The sequence below is a fragment of the Harmonia axyridis genome, chromosome 7, assembly GCF_914767665.1.
Source record: "Harmonia axyridis chromosome 7, icHarAxyr1.1, whole genome shotgun sequence".
Lineage (NCBI taxonomy): Eukaryota > Metazoa > Arthropoda > Insecta > Coleoptera > Coccinellidae > Harmonia > Harmonia axyridis.
Window position 1 is genome coordinate 2898496 of NC_059507.1, and position 21508 is coordinate 2920003.

At 36.0% G+C, this 21508-nt stretch overlaps 2 protein-coding genes and 1 non-coding gene across 4 annotated transcripts; 2 read left to right on the top strand and 1 right to left on the bottom strand.

Moving 5' to 3' along the window:
- Window positions 1–1720: 1720 nt before the first annotated feature.
- On the top strand, window positions 1721–4666 carry LOC123684478 (uro-adherence factor A-like). Its single transcript, XM_045623761.1, has 4 exons — window positions 1721–1874; window positions 1931–2215; window positions 2896–4438; window positions 4636–4666. Exons 1-4 carry the CDS (start codon window positions 1721–1723, stop codon window positions 4664–4666), a joined length of 2013 nt encoding a protein of 670 aa, XP_045479717.1.
- LOC123685406 (fap1 adhesin) lies at window positions 4595–20244 on the top strand. 2 transcript variants are annotated; one of them, XM_045625078.1, is made up of 7 exons: window positions 4595–4938; window positions 4981–9041; window positions 11316–11891; window positions 14958–15249; window positions 16927–17177; window positions 18562–18708; window positions 19909–20244. In XM_045625078.1, the coding sequence occupies exons 1-7, from the start codon at window positions 4713–4715 to the stop codon at window positions 20137–20139; spliced, it is 5784 nt and encodes a 1927-aa protein (XP_045481034.1). In that variant the 5' UTR covers window positions 4595–4712; the 3' UTR covers window positions 20140–20244. The 2 variants fall into 2 exon arrangements, with proteins under 2 accessions (XP_045481034.1, XP_045481033.1); XM_045625077.1 differs by having other exon boundaries at window positions 4595–9041.
- On the bottom strand, window positions 16525–16606 carry Trnal-aag. The gene has a single exon. It is a non-coding gene; the product is annotated as a tRNA-Leu (tRNA).
- Window positions 20245–21508: the final 1264 nt, after the last annotated feature.

Below are 21508 nucleotides of genomic sequence, written 5' to 3' on the forward strand. Positions count from 1 at the left end.
TTACTATGGTAGACCGGGAACTTTTCAATTGGCCTGTTATGGTGGTAACAAATGAATCCAAAAGCGTTCGCCCTTTATAAATGAATCTCTAATTTCTGTACTAGGATAACGTTCAATCCAATCCCCACCAAAACTCGTATGCACATTTTATGAAAATCAATTTATCGATTCCTGTTGAAAATTTAATAGACCTTTTACTCAAATCCAGTATGTGCTTCTACTCAGTCAGATCCTAAAGGCGATTGATGGCCTTATACGGGTTTCTAAGGCGTTTCGTTATGTTGTTTGTTGAATCGAACTGAATTCTCTTCCCACATCCACAGAATTTATACGCAAACCAATACAATTTCCATACATTTTTGTCAAGACATTTACCATTAAAATATACCACTCGGTATTGTAGGTAGGCAGTAGAACAACCGGTCTGCAAAACGCAATATTTAACATGCTCAAAGATAGACCGTACTTGGACAAACGTGGGATTTTTCTGCAAGGCTCGTGCTCATTTTCAATCGATAATTAAGAGTTATTAGTTTTCACTCACTTTTTTTGGCCAGAACGGGTTAATCCATTACAAAGAACGGGACTTCTGAAAGGATGTTTTGCGTGATTTTTATGGTCGCGAGATATAATTGGGACAAATCGAAACAAATAATTTTGATTTCGCAGTTCTAACTCCTACACGCCATAAAAGTTTATAGGTTAGGTGATTTCGAATTTTATTTCGTGAATTATTTTGAAATATTTTCAAAACAGAAATTGGATCCAAATAGAACTCCATAACATATGCCTAAACCTCTCAGGTCTGTTCTGCCGTAAACTCGATAACTCTTGTACAGAAAAACTGGAAAAAACTATTTTTTTTTCTAGAAATGGGTTCAAAATCGCTCCCTTAAATATTAGCATATCGTTAAGGAACACCCTATAAACATATGTAAAGTTCTACAGTCTCCAAGGGTGCAAAACCCCCTGTGACTTTCTCTTTTTGCATTTAAACTCAATGAGCAAAATAAAGATCATATTAATTTTGGAGTTGAACTTGAATCTGAATCATAATACATATGTCGATTATATAAATCGAAACTTGTGGATTTTTAAATAATTCGTGTGTTATACATATGTAGTTATTTCGTCACAATTATACCATGAGTAAACTGAAGCATTATACACCTGGTCAACAGAGAAATCTTCCTCTATGGGCAACATACCCACTCTCACAACTTCAGATTTTCACCACCATGGCGCTGCGATCTTAATATGAGTTTTTGAACAATACCGAGTTTTCCTAACAAATGTACAATATCGTCTCTGAAACTAGATCCAAAGGTCTCATTATATTGTATTCTCCAATAATAAAGTATAGTCTGACATATTAATATTTTGTGGTCGGAAGTTGCTCATACTGCGATTGAAAAATTTTTATTTATTATTTATACATTTCCTTATAAACAATCGATTGCTTACCATTTTAGACTGTGTATGGTTATAACAATATGAATACTACTGCAGTTAGTATAATATTTAAGTATCTACAATTTTCATAAAATATTCATATGTCAAAATGACAGCAGTTGGTTATCCTGACAAACGCGTATCACGGAATCATACCGACAACAATTGTTAAATATAAACAAGATGATGGTCAACGAACTAAAGTAATTTCGAAAAAAAATAATTGAAATATATTAAATATTAATAGCTTGTGGACTCTAAATATATAATGGATGATGGAAATGTGGACCCTAATTCTGATTTAACCTCTACTGTTAACGATGTACTGTTATCCACGAAAAATGAGAAAACAGACGCCAACGACTCAACTCCAACTTCTTCAACAGACGCAGCTTCGAGTTTTTCTGGAACCGCTCTAATCGGTATTTTGGATGTTTAAGATGTTATATGTTTTGAATAAACAGATTTTTATTATCAGTTTCAGAAGATCCTATCAGCAGTACATCATCAGATGTAATGGAAAGAGAAAAACTCCTCCCTGGAAATAGTCAAGAAAATAATGACAAAGATACAGTGGTTTCTAAAAATTTGTTAGGAAATGATGGGGATGTTGATTTATTGGATATGAATATAGCAGATGTATCTGCAGAACCAATTATTGAAGATGTAGAAGATATTGTTCAAGATTTGGAAAATTTACTTGGAGAACCAGAACCTCAACATGATTTTCCAACAAGAAGGAAAGAGAAAACTTCAATTGAAGGTAAACTAATATTCTTAATTTGTATGAATCTAGTCAAAATTTCTGTTTTCTGCTCTTTCAAACAATATTCTTATCAGATTTTAAATCAATCAAAAAAGTCATTATCAATTTTTTTTTGTATCCAAAAATATGAAAACCAAACAATTGCAAAGAATGCCTGAATATTCATTGTATATGGGAATGGAACAATAATTTTATCAAGTTATCTTAACAATGATGTAGTAAATTGAAACCAGTCATATCAGTATTATTGTAATGAATTGGAAAAATTCATATTATTTTAATTGAATAGTGATGTTAATGGTTATTGGGATTTGATAAAATTTAAAATGAGAAATCATTTGGGATTAATAAAACTTCATTTAATTTACTGCTACTTTTTCAACTCCATTGAATGAAGATGTTGTCAATGAATATTTAATAGTGGGTAAAAAAAAGGTTTATTATTTCATATGGAAAATTCGCTCCCTTCACTGAAACTGTAAGGAGTTCAATTGTCATTTTATGATATTAAATGATGAAAATACTTATTTCAAATTGGTGAATACTGTTCTCATACTAGGGTGAATTATTTATTTTTAGTTCGTGAAGACATTGACGTTGAAATGAAAATTCAATGAATAATATTTGTATGACCACATAATTCTATAGCAATATGTGTAATTCCCTTTTCTTTATAGAAAAAGATCTGTTGGCATCCCTGGATGATCCACTGGGTGAATCTATTGAACCCAATCTAATTCCACAAACATCAACTACAGAACTTCCCGAAAAATCTCACACCAATACCTCACTATCTGAAAATGTAGATAACACAAATAGCAATAAAACAGATAATACATCTGAAAAATGTCAAGATTTAGAGATCTCACTGAAAGAACCTTGTGAAGTGGTGAAAGAAATTGAAAACAAAGAGACTTCTGATGTTAACATTAAATTAGATGAGGTACAAGCAGCCACATCTGTTCAATCGGTGGATATACTCGATACAAAAATTAACCAAACTGATAATTCTGTAGAATCTTCAGAAAACACTGATGTAGCACCGGAGAGCAATGAATTAAGCGTAGTTACTTCATCTGAAAGTGTGTCTCTTGCTGAAGTTGAGAATAAAAGTTTGCCTTCGTTCAAATTGAATAAGACCAGTGAAGATGTTGAAGAAACGGAAAAAATTGAAGATCCATCAATGCCTGTTACAGCTAAGGAAATTTCGAATCCTACAGAACAAGTACTTGAACAAGAGCAATTAGTGTCACATGAACAACAAACGGAAGAAACTGAAAAGTGTGACGCTTCTCAGTCTAAAACGGAGGAAGAGTTGGTTTCTCAAACAAATGATGAAACAAAATCCTCAGACCAATCTGTTGAAGAAGTATCTGCTTCACAAAGTGAAGAATTGTCAGAGGTAGTGTTTGATGTCCGTAACGATGGGGATTCGCATCAATCGGCACCTGAAAATGCCGATAACACAACTGAAAGCCTTACTGATACAGCAGAAGTTATCAGTGATGCAACATCTCCATCTAATGCACCCGTTGATGCATCTGCCTGCTCAAGTGAAGAAGTTGGTGGACATGAAGTTGAAACTTTGAAACCGGATATAGAAGTTGAAGGAAATGTGACCTCTTCCTCAGATCTTTCGAAAGACCAAGAACCCAGTACTGAAGAAGTTGAAATGTCCGAGGCACCCACTGAAATAACAGAATGTGCTGAAACTGCAGAAGTTCAAGAATTGATTTCTACCGATTCAAATGATCGAAATGAAGCAAATGCAATAAAGTTGATCTCTAGCATTGAAAAAAATTGTGAAGAAAGTGTTGAGCAAGAAGAAGCTGAAATATCAACTGCAGATGAAGTTATTACACAACAAAATGTTCCTTCAGTAAATATTTCAAATGATGAAGAAACACCGGAAGAAGTATTAAATCAGGCAGAAAGTGTTTCAGAAAGTGTGTCAATAATAGAGCAAGATTCACAACAGAAACTTTCAATAGTTACATCTGAAATTGAAAGTTCTGCTGAAGATGAGGGAAGCTCAGAAACAGTATTAGAAAAAGAATCAGAAACTTTTTCAGAAAATAACGCAGCATCTGAACAGCCCTCCCAATTGGAAAATCCAGTAACAGAAGAAGAATCACCAAAAATACAAGAAACAGATTCGGAAGAAAAATCTGGAGATGCACACTTGACTAAAGACAGATCTCCAGAAATAATATTAGAACAGTCTGCAACTGTCACCATACCAGATGATTCATTAATAGAAGAAGAAGAAACTACCATCGAAGATACAGATTTAGTTCAACAATCTCCAATGGAATCAAAAGAAGAAATCGTAGAAGCAGCACCTGAATTTTCACAAGATGAATCGACAGCAACACAATCGAATATCAAAGACACAGTTACTGAAAATGTTTTCGAAGAAAACACAACAGAAGAATCATCAACAGATGAAGTTGAATGTGTCCAGCACAAAATTGAACATCAAAATGAGATACCCATGGAAATTGGACAGGAAAATTTAGAATCATGTTCACTAAAAGGGGAAATTGTAATATCAGAATCAATTGATGACACACTCGTAACTGATGCGGAGGTAGCTGAGGCAGTTAATACGATATCAGAATCTCTCGATGACACTCTTGTAAGTGATACAGAAGTAGTTAAGACAATATCAAAATCGCCTGATGTCACACTTGTAACCGATGTGGAGGAAGCTGAGACAGTTGAGACAATATCAGAATCACTTGTAACCGATGCAGAGACAGTTGAGACAATATCAGAATCGATGGGTGATACACTCGTAACTGATGCGGAGATAGTTGAGACAATATCAGAATCACTTGTAACCGATGCCGAGGCAGTTGAGACAATATCAGAATCACTTGTAACCGATGCCGAGACAGTTGAGACAAAATCAGAATCACTTGTAATTTATGCCGAGACAGTTGAGACTATATCAGAATCACTTATAACTGATGCCGAGACAGTTGAGACAATATCAGAATCACTTATAACTGATGCCGAGACAGTTGAGACAATATCAGAAATGGCTGATGACACACTTGTAACCGATGAGAAGGTAGCTGAGACAATATCAGAATCAATTGATGACACACATGTAACCGATGCAGAGGTAGCTGAGACTGTTGAGACAATATCTGAATCAATTGAAGACACACTTGTAACCGATGCAGAGGTAGCCGAGACTGTTGAGACAATATCTGAATCAATTGATGACACACTTGTAACTGATGCAGAGGTAGATGAGGCAGTTGTGACAATATCAGAACCGATGAATAACACACTCGTAACCCATGCGAAGGTAGCTGAGACAGTAAAGACAATATCAGAATCAATTGATGATACACTTGTAACCGATACGGAGGTAGTTGAAACAGTTAAGGAAATATCAGAATCGCTTGATGACACTATTGTAACAGAAATGGAAGTAGTTGAGACAGTTACAGAAAAAAAATTAGATTCTTCTAGTGAGGACATTATCAAGGCAGCTGAATCAAGTAATGACGATAATCATTCTGAAGAAAATTTGATTGAAAAACAAGAATCAGAAGAAATTACCGAAAAAGAACCAGTAGAGGAAATTGCAGAGCAGATCCAACCTTCTTCGAGTGAAACTCAAGTTGAAGTGGTTCAAGAAAATACCTCAGAAACAATATCTTCTATATGTGAACCTTCAGAAGAACAGGAACAAGATAATATTGACACCCAACCAATTCAAATGGGAGATCACAAAGTAGAGCAAAGACTAGAAAATGTTGATCAGGTCAGTATAGAATGCGTATCTGAAAGAGGTGATGCTGAAATGGTGGAAGAAGACAAAAAGATTGAATTAACAGAACCAATGAAGAAATCTGATGAAGAACCTTGTTCGATTTCGACACCAGAAGCTGAGAAATCTACTACTGAAGATACAGCAGCATCAGAGTTGCCTGAAGTCAGTGAAGTTGATGATTTGAGAACTAATATTGTAGACAATGAGGAACCGGATTCAATTCCAACCCAAAATATTGAGGAATTTATGGATGTCACTACGGAGCCTTCAGAATCTGCTGTCGACCAAACAACTGATAACTCTGAACTGAAATCTGCTGAAGATAATTTAGTACCAGTTGAGGAAGAACCTTGTGTTAAGAAGGTGATTATATATGAACATGACTGTCGAATCGACCAAACTGAAGATAAATCTGAAAATGATGCTGCTATCTTGAGTACTCATATAACTGAAACTCAAGAAAAAGAACCTGAAGATCCTCTTGTCCAAGAAGCTGGAGAATTTTGTTCCACTCTTTCTCATGATCTAGATAGAAAAAAAGTTGAAAGTGAAGAACCAACGATTTCTCAAGACGAAGATCCAGCAGTAATTGAAGAAGTATTTGAGCAGCAGGAACAAATAGTTCATGAAGACAATATTCAAAGTAATCAGACGGAAGAGGTTTCCAGTTCAGATCAACAAGAAATTCCAGAACTGGCAGAAAAAACACATGAAAATGTTGATCACAACGCTGAACCAACAATGGAAGATCAAACCTCAGCTGCTGTACAGTCAATTTTGGACAATATGCTAACTGAAGAGAGAAGCAGAGAAAGAGTAATAGAAAAAGAAGAGCCACAGGTGGTGCATTCTAGTTACTCTTCATACGAAGTGCAAAAAGCTGTACAAGAAATACAAGGTATAAGCCTACCAGAAAACATTGTTGAAATGTCTGCTGAAGAGATTGAATGCATCTCCAGTTCAGAAAAATTATGCGAATCTGAAAAGGCTGTATTGGAAGAGGAAAATATTGTGGTACCAAACATGGAAGACCAGAAAGAAGTTGAACCTGAAATTGGTGAAAGTGAAGCACTGAAGGAAACAACTATTTCCAAACCAGATAGCATTCAGACTATTGAAACTACTGAATATGTTGGACCAGAAGAAATGTTTAAAGACAAAGTTGAAAGTATTGATGAATCCCCAAATAGTCCATTGAGCAATACTGAAAATCAGGAATCTGTAACGCATAGTGATGTACTAGATGGAGAAGATGCTGATGCAAGGATAATTGAACAAGTACCATCAGCCGCAAAGTATTCTTCTGAGACAAGAGACCAGCAGGATCCAGTTGTTATACCATCTATTGATTTGAGTGAAGAGTCTTCCAGCGAAGATGCTTCAGATGAAGACAATAGACATGTAGTTTCATCATCAGTTCAGAGCAATTTTTTCACGAAAGAATCTCATGCTGACATTAAAGCAGCATCTTCTAAAACACCATCTAAAGCTGATAAAGTTTCTAGTAACTCGCAGTTTAAAAACGAATCCAAGAAGTTCTCCCCTAGAGAAACTCGTCACAGCTCTAGAATAAGCGAAAAGCTGAAACCCCACAGTCTGAAGGATGACATTGACCAACCACTCTCAGTTAACATAGATGATATCGAGAGGGAAAAGCCATATAGTCCTAAAATTACTATAAAACCTATAAAAGAGGATGAACCAAATGAGGACAAAGAAGAGCACAAAGGTTCTTTGAAAATCACAATAACCAAACAATCAGACAATACGCATTCTATTCTAAAAATGTGCAGTCCTGATGTTGATCATCGACAGAAGCAAACCGAAAGCGAAGAATCAAATGTGGTTCCAAAATTGGTCATCAAGACTTCGGATACACATTCGGAACAGAATAGTCCTAAGATATCGACAAGAAGTTCTAAACAGGTTATACCGGCCAATTCCAATATAAGATCGGGCAGTCCCAGAATTACAATTAAACCCATTGTTAAACCGGAGGTTAGAGAAACTATTGCAAGTCCATTAAAAATTACCATCAAACCAATAGGAAAACCCGAGGAGTTTTCGAGGCAGCAGCAAAGACATAGTCCAAAACAAAGTAAGAACAAAAGTGATGATGACCATTACAGTACTCGAAGCAAAGTGCCAAAAACGTCTGAAAATTCTGATGTTCATAGCCCGAAGGTCACAATAAAACCTGTTAAACATCCAGAAGAATCGGAGGTGGTCTCCACGCCAAAGATCACTATCAAACCAATAGAAAAACCCGAAGAAGCCAGAGTTAGCCCCAAGATCACTATAAAACCTGTAGTGAGACCAATTGAAGTAGAGGCAGAAGTGGAAGATGAAGTGAAAGAAAGGATAGTACTCAAAATAAACAAGGGTAATCTACCTGCCAAAGACACTGAGAGAATCGGCAGAGAATCTAGGAAACGAGAACTCGAAGATGATAAATCCGAAAAATTGGCCAAGATAAAATTGAAATTTTCAAAGGATGGTGACGCTCACATCGTTCATAAGGGCACGGACGCTCCTACCCATAAGAGACAGCATGATTTTGAGAATGAGAGATCGAAGAGGTTCAAGGCGGATGTTACGACAGACAGTGATGACGATGTCAAGCTAATTGAAAACACTCAATCTCCAATTGTGATCAGTGAGGATTCTCAATCGCAAGACAGTGTTATCCTTATAGAGGACGCTAAGGATCCGTTGGCACTGGCGCCAACACCAGAGCCTATAACTCCTGTCGTTCCCGTCAGTGCCCCTAGAAAACGGGGAAGACCACGAAAAGTGCCCTTGGTTGCTAGGGAAGATTTTGGCAGCGATATGAAAGACAGAATGACCCAACCTATAACTCCAGTTTCTGTTTCAAGCGTGGAACAGCCCGCTGAGGGGGAATCCACAGGCAGACCGAAGAGGAGTTGTCGTGCCCAGTCCGTTCGTGATACGTTAGGGATCAAACCAAGGAAGCCTTCGAAACCTAGAGGGGGTAAACGAGGTGCTAAAGCGAACTCGTCAAAAGCAGAAAAGGTAGGTTGATGATGTTTTCTTCGTAGTTGTTTGACTTCAATGCACAAACAGGGAATATATTGATTGAGTTTTTAATTATAATAAAAATTTAGATTCATTCGGGGAATTTTCTTTCATTTGAAGAATATTAATTCTGTTTTACTACCTATTTTTACCTATTTTACTTTTACAATAATGTTGTTGATAAAACTCATAGTATTTATCTATATATATATATATATATATTTTCTTTTTTAATTGTATATGGCTGAAGGACCTCGGTCGATGGCCTATTGATTCTTATCAATCAATAATTCTGTTTGTGCATGTGATTGAACTTTTGCATATTGCAGTTTGAATCATAAAATCCAGTTCACAGTATATAGAAAAACTTTTACACTAGGCTTTTTTTGTGTTGATTTCTGTACCTGCTGGTCCATGCTTGACATGTCAAAATGCAGGTTTACCAACACAGTTTTTATCTGTTTGACAACGAGAATTAGGAAAGGTGATATCTATAACAGGCCTTTTCAATTTTTAATTAATCTTTTTGCTTCTAAAATTATTTATACAGAAAATGTTATATTAATCTCTAAAATAATTATCCACAAAACATATAGGTATATAACCTCAAAATTAACGTCAAGGTTAGCAGCTGCCATTATTCCTGAAACATGAAACTAGGCACGAAAAAGGTCTAGTGTAATATGGGTAATACATAATTTTGTTTCTATGTAACCTATTATTCATTCATTATGAATACTTTCTGCAGTACAAACAAAACTTTCAAATTGAAAAGTTTTGTCTGTCAATGTTTGAACAATGTCTTGGACTGGTTTGTGGTATTTTGAGAGGCTCAACTGGTAAGATTGCGATAGCAATATGCATATTCAATGATTTAGCTGCAACGTGAAAAATTATGTTATCGTGTTCCATATTTGTTGTGATGCAAATTGGCTGAATATTGCTTATTCTTTCTTTCTAGAATATTTCAAAGAAGTACAAGTAATATTGAGCCAGGGATTGCTGATGGTTAAACTTTTTGGAGCAACTGTCTACTCTGACTTGTGACAAGGGATATAACTCTTCTGGTTTTTATTTTGAATACTATTTGTGCGGATTTCAAAGACGCTCTATACTTGAAATTTTTTAATGAGAGTTTGAAAATCAAATTCAGAATTTAATTTTCTTTTTCATGTCCGAGGATGGAAATATTTAGGTGATATATCAACGAACATTGGGTTTTTTTTTAATTCTATTGAACACTTTCATTAATTCTGTCAATTGAGAAGGTATATAAATATTTTAAATGATTTTATTTGAAAAAACTACAATGTTCGTTCTGATAATTTAGATGATAATTGTATAATAATTTAACAAATTCAATTTGAATTAATGTTAAGAGAAATTTAATAGAAATTAATCAAATTGTTCCGAAATTTACAAATGGAAAAATTCGTACTATTGTGTCTGTCCGTACTATGCACCAAAACTGACAATTGAATGTGAATTAAATTGTAAATATAGTTATATCGATGACTAAAGTAATATCTTATTATATCGTAATATCGAAGCATAAATCATTTTCGCATTTTTTTATAATAAAAATTGAATGAATGTTTGTAAATAATAAGATTCATCATAATTATTTGTAACCGTTATGTTGTGAAACATTTTGTATTAGTTTGAATTAGAAACGTATTGGATATTTTATTTGACTGATAGAAATGCTAAATCATAGTTTTTTTTCAATTATGAAAGATTAGTTGTTAATTGAAAATTGTTTTTTTATAAACATGTTAACAAAATTATCGAATAGTTATATAAACATATATATATTTCAGAGAATAAATATTTTTTCGATGGTTATTAGTTTTTTTTTACGCATTAAATATAGTTTAGAATAATCAAGTAATTCGGTATTTTTCCACATCTTCTGAATCATACGATAGAAGAAATTTTTAGGGCATTTAAATGAATAAATGTTTTATTGGGTCGGGCCGTCAGTTTAAAATCAGTAGTATGAAGGATTCCTTTGAATCAACTATGTCTAAAAATAACTTGATAGTCGAAATATGATGTCTATTTTTAGCGTGATACCTGCAAAGTTTCTGAGTACGATGCGTCTAGTTTTATTTCTGGTGAAATCCAAATAATCCAAGTTCAGAGTAAACGGTGAAATAATTTAAATGCTCCAAAAAATTTCTCTATCTCAACATCGTATGTAAAGATAACTTTGTCGAATTCGATACATAAAGATTGAAATTGAATCGTTGTTTCTACCAAACTGTGTAGGACCATGGATTATTAAGTGTGACGAAAATTGAGGTTACTCCGAGAAGTTCGTTGACGGAAGAAGCTCTGCAAGACGCGCGCAGTTCCAAAACATTGAAGGTGGAAGAAGTCAACAAGGAAGAACAGATCAAACCTTTCGGATTGAAGCGACTCCTTGAGGCGGCCATAGATCAAAACATAATAGAAGTTATTGAAATAGACTCGCCAAGTAATTCCCCCAAATGTTTGGATAAAATCGAAGAGGAAGATGGTGTTGTAGAGGTAAAACCGCTGGAATATATCGATAATCCAGATAAAGATATCAGTTTTTCTGGCAATATCGGCGAGATCAAAGAGTTCGAGATTCAAAAGGTTGAGTCGCTCAATGACGGTTGTAACAAGGATCCTTCTGAATTTGGTGGGGCTGACGCAGCGGCATCTGACGTGGAGATGCAGCCTCCGACTCCTGTTTTTGCACCACCTTTGAGCGAGGTCACCACTGTAGACATCAACAGCACATCTGATATAGCTATGTTTGAGGAGGAAACTAGGATGAGTGCAGATGCTAACAGCAGAGCGCAAACTCCTGCAAAACAGGTAAATATATTAAATATAGTCCATTTATATTAGTAACAATGACGAAAAAATGAGTAGATAGACTCTAATAGAAAGGAGACGCACTATGTTTACACCTCCTGACAAGAGGCCCTACCAATGTTTTGATTGGTTGAACACATTGAACCCTTCTAGATCACGGGGTTCGGCTTCCCTCATCATTGGTTGAAATTCAAACACCTTGATCCTCTCCCTTGTGGTAATGTGACATGAGGCCCAATCTTTCTCTCTCTAATGTTGGAGTCAATGCACTGCACGAATTATTAGATCATTGATTAGCAATTGCCTGACGTCAGGGATCGAGGGAAAATATCTTCAAACTGTCAAAACAATCATTTTACTACTTACAAAACAAATTTTGATATTCTTTTTCGAACGTTTCATTGTATACTCGAAGATTGATCAGGATCCATTCAAATTTTTATATAATTGCGTTTAATCATGAGTATTTAAGATGAAAATTAAATCGTAAACAACCTATGTTTATTCTTGTTACGAATTAAATAAAAACATCGGCAACATAGCAAAGAGTTGACAACCCAAACTTCAAAAATTGACCGGTTTTGTTTGTATTTTCAAAATTAATACAGTTGGCAACCCTGATTCGCCATTCGTGATGTCATGCCGTTGCTAAAATAAATATCCTATAGTAGTCTATTCTCTTCATCACTGACATTAACTTATATCTTTCTGCAACTTGACGTCTATTATCATAGTCTCATAACCTCTAAAAATTACCTATTCCGACGTCTACTGTCGGATAATATAGGGTGTTTTTTTTAGAGCTATAGAACTTTAAATTGCAATAAAACAACGATGGATTATTCGATTGACATGAATTTTATTTATCCGCAAGATAATCTTGTGGCATTACATTTTAAATATGATTTTTTTTTTTTTTTATACGCATCTCTCGGGAAAAGACTGAGCTTATAACGCCCTTTCAAGCGCCCCGAGATGAATTTAGAATAAATCGGTTTGTGCGTGTCTTAAACTGCTGCAAGTTGTAACCCAGGGGGAATACATCTTGAGGTAGGGTATTCCATAGCCTTGCAGTTCGGTAAAGAAAAGCCTTCTGATACACCGATGCCCTAGCTGTAGAAAGATGCACGACAAACTGGTGACTATTATCGGCTAGCCTTGTTCGTCGATCAAATTGAGCCCCTGGAGGAATCATGGAGGCAATGGCAGCAGAACACCTTCCGTGGTAGTATCTGTAAAAAAGGCATAAGTCTCCAACCTTCCTACGGTGATCGAGACTATGAAGGTTGGCAGTTAACGTTGGATCGTCTATTAGGCGCACTGCTCTTTTTTGAATGGAATCAAGTAGGAGTAACGAGTGCTTAGGAGCTGAACCCCAAGCATGAGAGCAATATTCCATAGCTGGACGCACTTGAGCTTTATAAAGTAATAAAAGCTGCATTGGAGTGAACAATTTCCTCGCACGAAATAGATAGCTAAGCTTCTGTGCAGCTGACTTGGCAACTGAGCAGACGTGCTCATGCCAGGTTGCATTTGGACTGATATTGACCCCTAGAAGCTTAAGTCCATTGGTTGGTTTTATTGTTTTATTGTCCATTATTAGTTGGGGTGCAACTGTCGATGTTTTTCTTGTGAGCAGAGTAGCCTGGGTCTTAGAGGCATTGAATTCAACCAGATTGTCAGAACCCCATTGTAGAATAACTTCTAGATCTTTGTTGATTGTCACAGCTTGAGCTATTCTTTGGGAACTGGATGTTGACGCTGTTACAGGCTTCTTGTTTGTCGTGGACGCTATAAGAGTGCTGTCATCTGCAAAGCTTAAAATCTGATTCTTGGTTGAATTTAAAAGGTCATTAATATGCATTAGGAACAGAGTCGGGGACAAGATTGAGCCCTGAGGTACACCGGCGTTGACGGAATGAAGTGCAGACTCCGCACCATCGACCACAACACAAAGTTGTCTCTCGTGGAGGAAACTTCCGAGCCAGCTGCAAAGTCCTTCCGGGAGACCGTATTTCTGGCATATGACCGCCACGGCTAGCTCGGATGTAGTCCAATCTGGACGTCCAATTTTCGATGACTTTCTCCAACATTTGTGGCCGTATATCGGCAATAACACGGCGAATGTTGTCTTCCAAATGGTCGAGGGTTTGCGGCTTATCCGCATAGACCAATGACTACATAGCCTCACAGAAAGTAGTCTAGCGGTGTTGAATCACAAGATCTTGAAGGCCAATTCACAGGTCCAAAACGTGAAATTAGGCGGTCATCAAACGTGTCTTTCAATAAATCGATTGTGGCACGAGCTGTGTGACATGTTGCGTCGTCTTGTTGGAACCACAGCTCCTTGACATCATGGCTGTTCAATTCAGGAATGAAAAAGTTAGTTATCATGGCTCTATACCGATCACCATTGACTGTAACGTTCTGGCCATCATCGTTTTTGAAGAAGTACGGACCAATGATTCCACCAGCCCATAAAGTGCACCAAACAGTCAGTTTTTCTGGATGTAACGGTGTTTCGACATACACTTGAGGATTAGCTTCACTCCAAATGCGGCAGTTTTGTTTGTTGACGTAACCATTCAACCAGAAGTGCGCTTCATCGTTAAACGAAATAAAATGGACGTAGTGCGCGATACGTATTCCGCACAGAACCATTATTTTCGAAATAAAATTGCACTATTTGCAAGCGTTGTTCAGGCATGAGTCTATTCATGATGAATTGCCAAACCAAACTGAGAATAAGTCACTTGACAGCTGTTAAATCGGTCGCCATCTCGAACAGTAATGCCAACTTAAAGTTATATACCTCGAAAAAAACACCCGTTACAATAAGAGGTTTCATTTTGCCCGCTATCTGGGCAGCTTTCACTTTTGAAGCTGCCAATGCTGTAGCCCGTAATGTTGACAGAAACCCAGGTTGGGAATTAGACTATGATTAATAATTTTTTTATGGCGGGGATTGGCCACAACTGGCCAGCGATATATTGTGATTTAACACCTTCAGACTTTTTTTTTACACATGTTTCGAAACTAAATAGCGTTTTTATATTTTTTCACAAGGTGGTATCGGCAGATGTAGTGGTGGAAGAATCGCAGAGCTCAGTACAGAGTACAGCGACCACAGAAAGCGGCAAGATCAGTAGAAGAAGCCGGCTTGAGGTCCATCAGGATCAAGACGGATCTGTCTTCACCGCTGATCAACTCAACGAATACTATTGGGGTGGTAATGGACCCTTCATGATACAAGAGCAAGTTGCTCAATTCTTGGGCATCAAGTCCTTCAAGAGGAAATATCCTGGAATTCCCAGAAGGATGGTGGACATGCAAGAGAGGGATTATATCAGAGAAAACGGTAAGAAGCATTTTCTTCCTTGAATAGGGGAGCAATACAGGGTGATTCACCGGGATGGCCTATTCGACGTTTATGGAAAACTAATCATAATTTTGAGCTGAAAATTTGCATATCGGGGTTTGAGACAATGATCTTTCTCCCTAAAATATTTTCAGATCTCTACAACTTCCGGTTATACCGGAAACAGACTACTACTTCCTTATTTCAAATGGCACACCCAGTATATTATTGCATCATTAGATAGCTTTTTTTTATGGCAATTTCGGCAATATGCCATACCTTGGGTAAAAATTCAACGGTTCATGAGTAATTGGGATTCTTATGAAAAAAAGGTGGCGATGAGAACTCACATTTTTTTGAATATTTCAGCAGAAAAAGCTTTTTTCGAAAAAATTTTTTTCTTTTTCGATTCCGCGAATACGTAGTATTATAAGACTGTTTGCGGTTTGAGCCAAAAATGTACAGGGTGTTTATAAGAGGATCATGAACTTGGAGAACTCAAATTCCTCATCGCCACCATTTTTTTCATAAGAATCCCAATAACTAACTCATGAACCGTTGAGTATTTCCCAAGGTATGGCATATTGCCAAAATTGGCTTCAAAAAAGCTATCTAATGATGCAATAATATAATGGGTGTGCCATTTGAAATATGGAAGTAGAAGTCTGTTTTCGGTATAACCGGAAGTTGTACAGATCTGAAAATATTTTAGGGAGAAAGATTATTGTCTCAAACTCCGATATGCGAATTTTCAGCTCAAAATTATGATTAGTTTTCCATAAACATCTAATAGGCCATCCCGGTGAATCACCCTGTATACTTCATTAAGTATCAAGAGCGGTATATTTTACCGATCGCAGACAATGGAAAGTTCTCCTCAATATTGATTATCACAACAAATGCAAATTTAAACTCAATTATCAAGGTTGCTTTCATCAAAATTGAAAAAATAGAACGCTAAATATTAAGGTTTCGGGAAACTTGAATTTGAAAATACGCACCCTGTATACAAAAGAATTTATATTTTGTGGAACCACTGATAACCAAAAATTTAATCAAAATCAGACTATTGGATCGATTGAGCTTAGAAAAAAATTCAAATCGTATCAACAGGTCTTCTTTTCAAATATTAATAGATTGGATCTCTTGTTTTCCTAAGTTTTCCATTTTCCAGGATTTTACCCCAAAAAGCCTTAGGTTTGCCTAGTTATTTGGCACAAATTAATCTGTAGGCAATTTAAGATATAATACAAAAATTCGCAAAAAAAAACTCCTTGGCAGCGGTGGGATTCGAACCCACGCCTCCGAAGAGACTGGTGCCTTAAACCAGCGCCTTAGACCGCTCGGCCACGCTACCGTTGGAACTACTGACAGATAAATTGAATCAAGATGGCTGTGTGAACATATTCAAATACCTTAGAAACCGGAAAATTTTTATTTTCCTAAGTAGGTTTTGTTGATGAAAATTTGCATATATGTAATTTAATATAAAATTTTTATTTTTCTTTCTTTTTCACTTGAAATAAATATGTGTGAATTGATTATCCTGGAATCTGTACCTACTGCTTAGCGTATTTTTAATCTTTATTAGGTAATTAATGTTGATTGGAATAATAAATCCTACAATTAGATATTAGGTTATAAAATAATTAAATTTTTATACATTTTTATTTCCAGGTTTAGCTTCCGAATCGATGTGCGATTTGGGGCTCACTGCCGTGAATAGTGCAGATATTTTGGACATTATGTATACGGATTTCCAAGAAAAATATGAAGAATTTTGTAGGTTCCAGAGAGATAAGCAGGCTAAAGACCTTTTGAACAAACAGAAAGCCTTATCATTGGCGACTAATCAAGAGAAAAGTAAACTAGACATACTAGAGCAAGCTGTGCAGTCGGCGGCTGCTTACAATGCCAATTTCAATAAAGTAAGTACATGCCTTAGAACATTAATAAGAGGAACGGAAATCACCTTGTTTTGATGCCAACATTCGTCAATCCTTGTCTGATGGGACACTATAGCAGTAGCGTAACATAATTTGATTAATTTCGAAACGATCAGTTCATGCTCAAAAATAGTTTACAATGTGATTTATTCATAAAAATTCTTTCGTGTTTCAAAAGGGTCAATGTTTTTCTCAGTTTAATCATTTAGCTATTGTAAAGTTATGAAAAAAGGATTCCTGCTAAAGCATTCAACCGGCAAGCTCGATTGTGATTGATGACACTAAACATCCACTTCTCTTGTATTCGCGATCAAGCACAAATGTTTACTTTCTGTTCCTTCTATCTATATTCTAAGGTACCGGGTTTTTCACCATAATTTGACCCCCTCCTCTAACTTTGTTACTAGAAAAGGTACAAAAAAATGTTTTCTACAAAAGTTTCACGAAATCGACTAGTGTTTTTTGAAATGATTTCACAAAACGAAATATATACAGAGTGTGCAACATATTGATAGCTACTTAATTTTTTCAAATGGAACACCCTGTATATTTTTCTATATTTGACTAGCTCTTTTTTCCCTGATTTCGAATATATAACATATATTTGGCCTATCTTTCTTATTCTGAGTACCACAGAGTTTCAAATTTTAAGAACCACTTGGCAAGTAATCTGTTTTCAATTGAAAGGCTGCGATAATTCAGAATGCCTTTTTTTGAGTTACTTTGTTGGCAACGACATATAACATAAGTTTGTCAATGAATGAAACTATTCATTGAATATGCACTACAAAGAAGCGGAAAAATTTGAAATATTTTCGCTTTATGTGGAGAACAATAAAAATAAGAAAACTACATGAAGAGAATATATGGAGTTGCATCCAAATCATCCAATTCCAATTTATAGTGAAAAACGTATGTCATATCGTTGCCAACGAGATAACTCAAAAAGGCATTTTGAATTATCGCAGCCTTCCAGTTGAAAACTGATTACTTAGCTTGCCAGGTGTTTCTTGACATTTGAAACTCTGTGATACTCAGAATAAGAGAGATAGGCCAAACATATGTTATATATTTTAAATCAGGGGAAAAATAGCTAATCAAATATAGAAAAATATACAGGGTGTTCCATTTGAAAAAATGAAGTTGCTATCAATATGTTGCTCACTCTATATATATTTCGTTTTGTGAAAATATTTTAAAAAACACTAGTCGATTTCATGAAACTTTTGTAGAAAACATTTTTTTGTACCTCTTTTATTAACAAAGTTAAAGGGGGGGGTCAAATTATAGGGAAAAACCTGGTACATGCATTCAGCAACCAACTGTTGACGTGAGTGTGTTTTTTAATATTTGTTTCTCTCGATAGACGAGGAGAGAACAAAGAAGAGCATGTATGGATCTGCAGACAATGAACATTCATTATCCTAAAGGAAGACTGAAGAAAATAAGTATGCCAAAAATTGGTAACTATCCTGTGGCAGTGGTACCAGGACAGTTCACAGATTATTATAAGGTGGGTACTTAATATTCAACTCATTTACCATGAATGTTTATTCTAAAACACACAACTATACATAAATAAAATAAAACAAAATAATTTACACTGGATTATTTAAATTGTTAGTAACAATTGTTTCGCCACACTGTGGTTTCATCAGGCTACATTTCTGAACTGATAAGAGTACAGAGGTTTTCGGAAACTTATATAGGAACAAAAATTCGACATTGGCAGACAAAGATTCAATAGGATATCATAAACTTCAACGTTATATTGGACAGTTTTCCGCCTGGGATTTCCAAACTATCGAAGGGCGCGTTTGTATTTTGCGAGAGAGCATATCCATTGGGAAGAGGCTGATTGGGAAAGAGTTCTCTTCACAGATGAGTCTAGATTCTGCCTCTACCATTGTGATCGACGTTCCCTTGTATACAGAAGTCCACATGAAAGATATGCTCAGTGCACTCTTTCCCAATCAGCCTCTTCCTAATGGATATGCTCTCTCGCAAAATCCAAACGCGCCCTTCGATGGGCTGGGGTAAGAGCTGGGCCTCTTGCCGCGACACGAGGCCTTAAATCATATTCTCTGAGGCGATTTCTTATTGTCTGAGTGCTAATTTGCACCCCATGAGTTTGCTCAAGCTGATTTTGAAGGAGGCGAGCGGTTGCAAACCGTTGTCTCAACGAAGAAACTCTCAAGTAACGTTCTTGAATGGCAGTTGTTACCCGTGGTCTTCCCTGTCCTGGTCTTCGGACATTCATACCTGTCTCCCTGAATCGCTGCAACATTCTGGACACACTTGTATGGAAAACTCCAAACCTTTCTGCTATTCTTGTGTATGTCCACCCTTCTTCTCGCAAAACTACCGCTTGGGCACATTCCTCTTGGGTCAAATTGCGTGTTTCGCGTTGCATAGCGATCGAGTGTAGAAAATCAAACGAAAGAAAAACTATTGATCACTAGAATTGATCGAGAACAACTGATTTCAGAATGGAGCCAATACATTCAAAATCTGATAATCCCATCTTTTTTTATTCCTGCTGGGAAAAACATCTATATTGAAGAAAAGCGTTGAAAGTGGATAACATATGCATGCATAATTCTGATAAAAATAACTATCATTGAGAACACCTTCAGTTGTAGAATAAATTTGAGATTTCCATAATGTGCGTTAATTCTTTTGCGCAGTGTATTTAATTTCTTCTTATTTTCAGGAATTCACCCCCACTGAACTCAACAACCTTCCTCTCAACACCATGCTGTACACTGAACTTCATAAAATCCTACCGGAAGCGAGTGATAGTGATTCCGACAGTTCTGGATCAGATTCGGACGATTCCAGTTCTTCTGGCTCGGAATCTAATTCATCGTGTGAAGATAACTGTAAAATGTGTGAGAAGGGCAGTTTGACTCCTAGAAAATCGCCTGTTCATTCTAGTATATAAGTACATATAATTGAATAGTTAATATTTTTAAATTTAAACTTGTACATAAAATATAATTATACTATATAGATCGTAACTAATCAGTAATAAATGGATCATGTTCTATATGTGTTTCTCTATCAGACTCATTACAGAATCACATCAATTATGTCAATTTTCCTTCAAAATTCAATTTATTAGAAAATTTTCCTACCAGCCATCTATCCGCAATTAACTGAACCTATTCTGTGAGAAGAGAACCACGAATAGAAACCTGTAACGTATACGTTACTACCAAAGTTTCGTTTCAGCTACTTTTCCTAGATGTCGCCATACAAGCGAATCCTAGACAAAAATCTGGTGGATTCGCTATTTTTAAGCGCATTCGCCTAAAAAAAGTATGGTAAAATTGGTAATACTTCACAAAGGCAGTTTCTAATTAGATCAACTTCAAAATTTGATATTACGAAGAATCTTCAATACTGAACACCTATCGTACATAAGGTGTTTCCTGAAAGGACTTGAAGAGTCTATATCTTGTGTTTTGTTGGATTTAGCGAAAAAAATTGGCATCGGATCTTCAATATGATAAAATGTTCGAATTCGATCGGTCGAAACTAAGACTATATATCTGCAGTCCGTTTCTTCCTTGCATTTCCCAAAATGAAGATATTTTGAATTTTGTAGAAAAACTGTTCTTTAAATGTGTAGAAAAATTTTTCTGCATGAAATGGATGCCTAATTCAGAATCTGCGACCACAAAGTCCTTTAAAAATCTGATAAAATTTCGACTCAGATCTACTTCAAAATGTTATATTATGAAGAATTTTCCATGCTGAATTCCAATTCGCAATCAGTTCCTTCCTAAATGCCCCCAAAATTGTGTTATTTCGGAATTTTGTGCAAAATATTCAAGGGGTTTTTTCTGCCCCCTGGTGGCCAAAATCTGAAGCTTGTAAAATGGACATGCATGCCCCACAACTGACAAATTCCAGTTGTGTGTAAACTGTACTTTTTTGATTCAGAAAATTTTTTTTAGTAAGAATGGATGCCAAATTCGGATTCTACGATCTCGAAACTATCTAAAACTATCATAAAATGTTCGAATTTGATCGGTCGATTTTTTCGGAAAAACCAAGACCTTGGATATTTTTTCGCCAAAAAAAGTTTTTGATTCAGATCGACTTCAAAACTTGATATGATGAAGAATTTTACATGCTTAATTCATATTTGCAACCAGTTCCTCCTTAGATGCCCCCTAAATTGGATTATTTCGAATTTTGTGGAAAAATTGTCAAGGGAGTTTGGTCTGCCCTCTGGTGGCTCAAATCTGAAGCTTGAGAAATGGGTATACCTGCCCCACAACTGAGACAACTTTCAGTTGTATAAA

Coding starts and splice junctions, on each gene's coding strand:
- LOC123685406 (XM_045625077.1), top strand. CDS start 4,713: ATGGAAATTGGACAGGAAAATTTAGAATCATGTTCACTAAAAGGGGAA. Junction 9,042..11,315: donor ACTCGTCAAAAGCAGAAAAG/GTAGGTTGATGA, acceptor CAAACTGTGTAG/GACCATGGATTATTAAGTGT. Junction 18,709..19,908: donor AGTTCACAGATTATTATAAG/GTGGGTACTTAA, acceptor TCTTATTTTCAG/GAATTCACCCCCACTGAACT.
- LOC123684478 (XM_045623761.1), top strand. CDS start 1,721: ATGGATGATGGAAATGTGGACCCTAATTCTGATTTAACCTCTACTGTT. Junction 1,875..1,930: donor TTCTGGAACCGCTCTAATCG/GTATTTTGGATG, acceptor TTTTATTATCAG/TTTCAGAAGATCCTATCAGC. Junction 4,439..4,635: donor CCAGAAATAATATTAGAACA/GTCTGCAACTGT, acceptor ATGTTTTCGAAG/AAAACACAACAGAAGAATCA.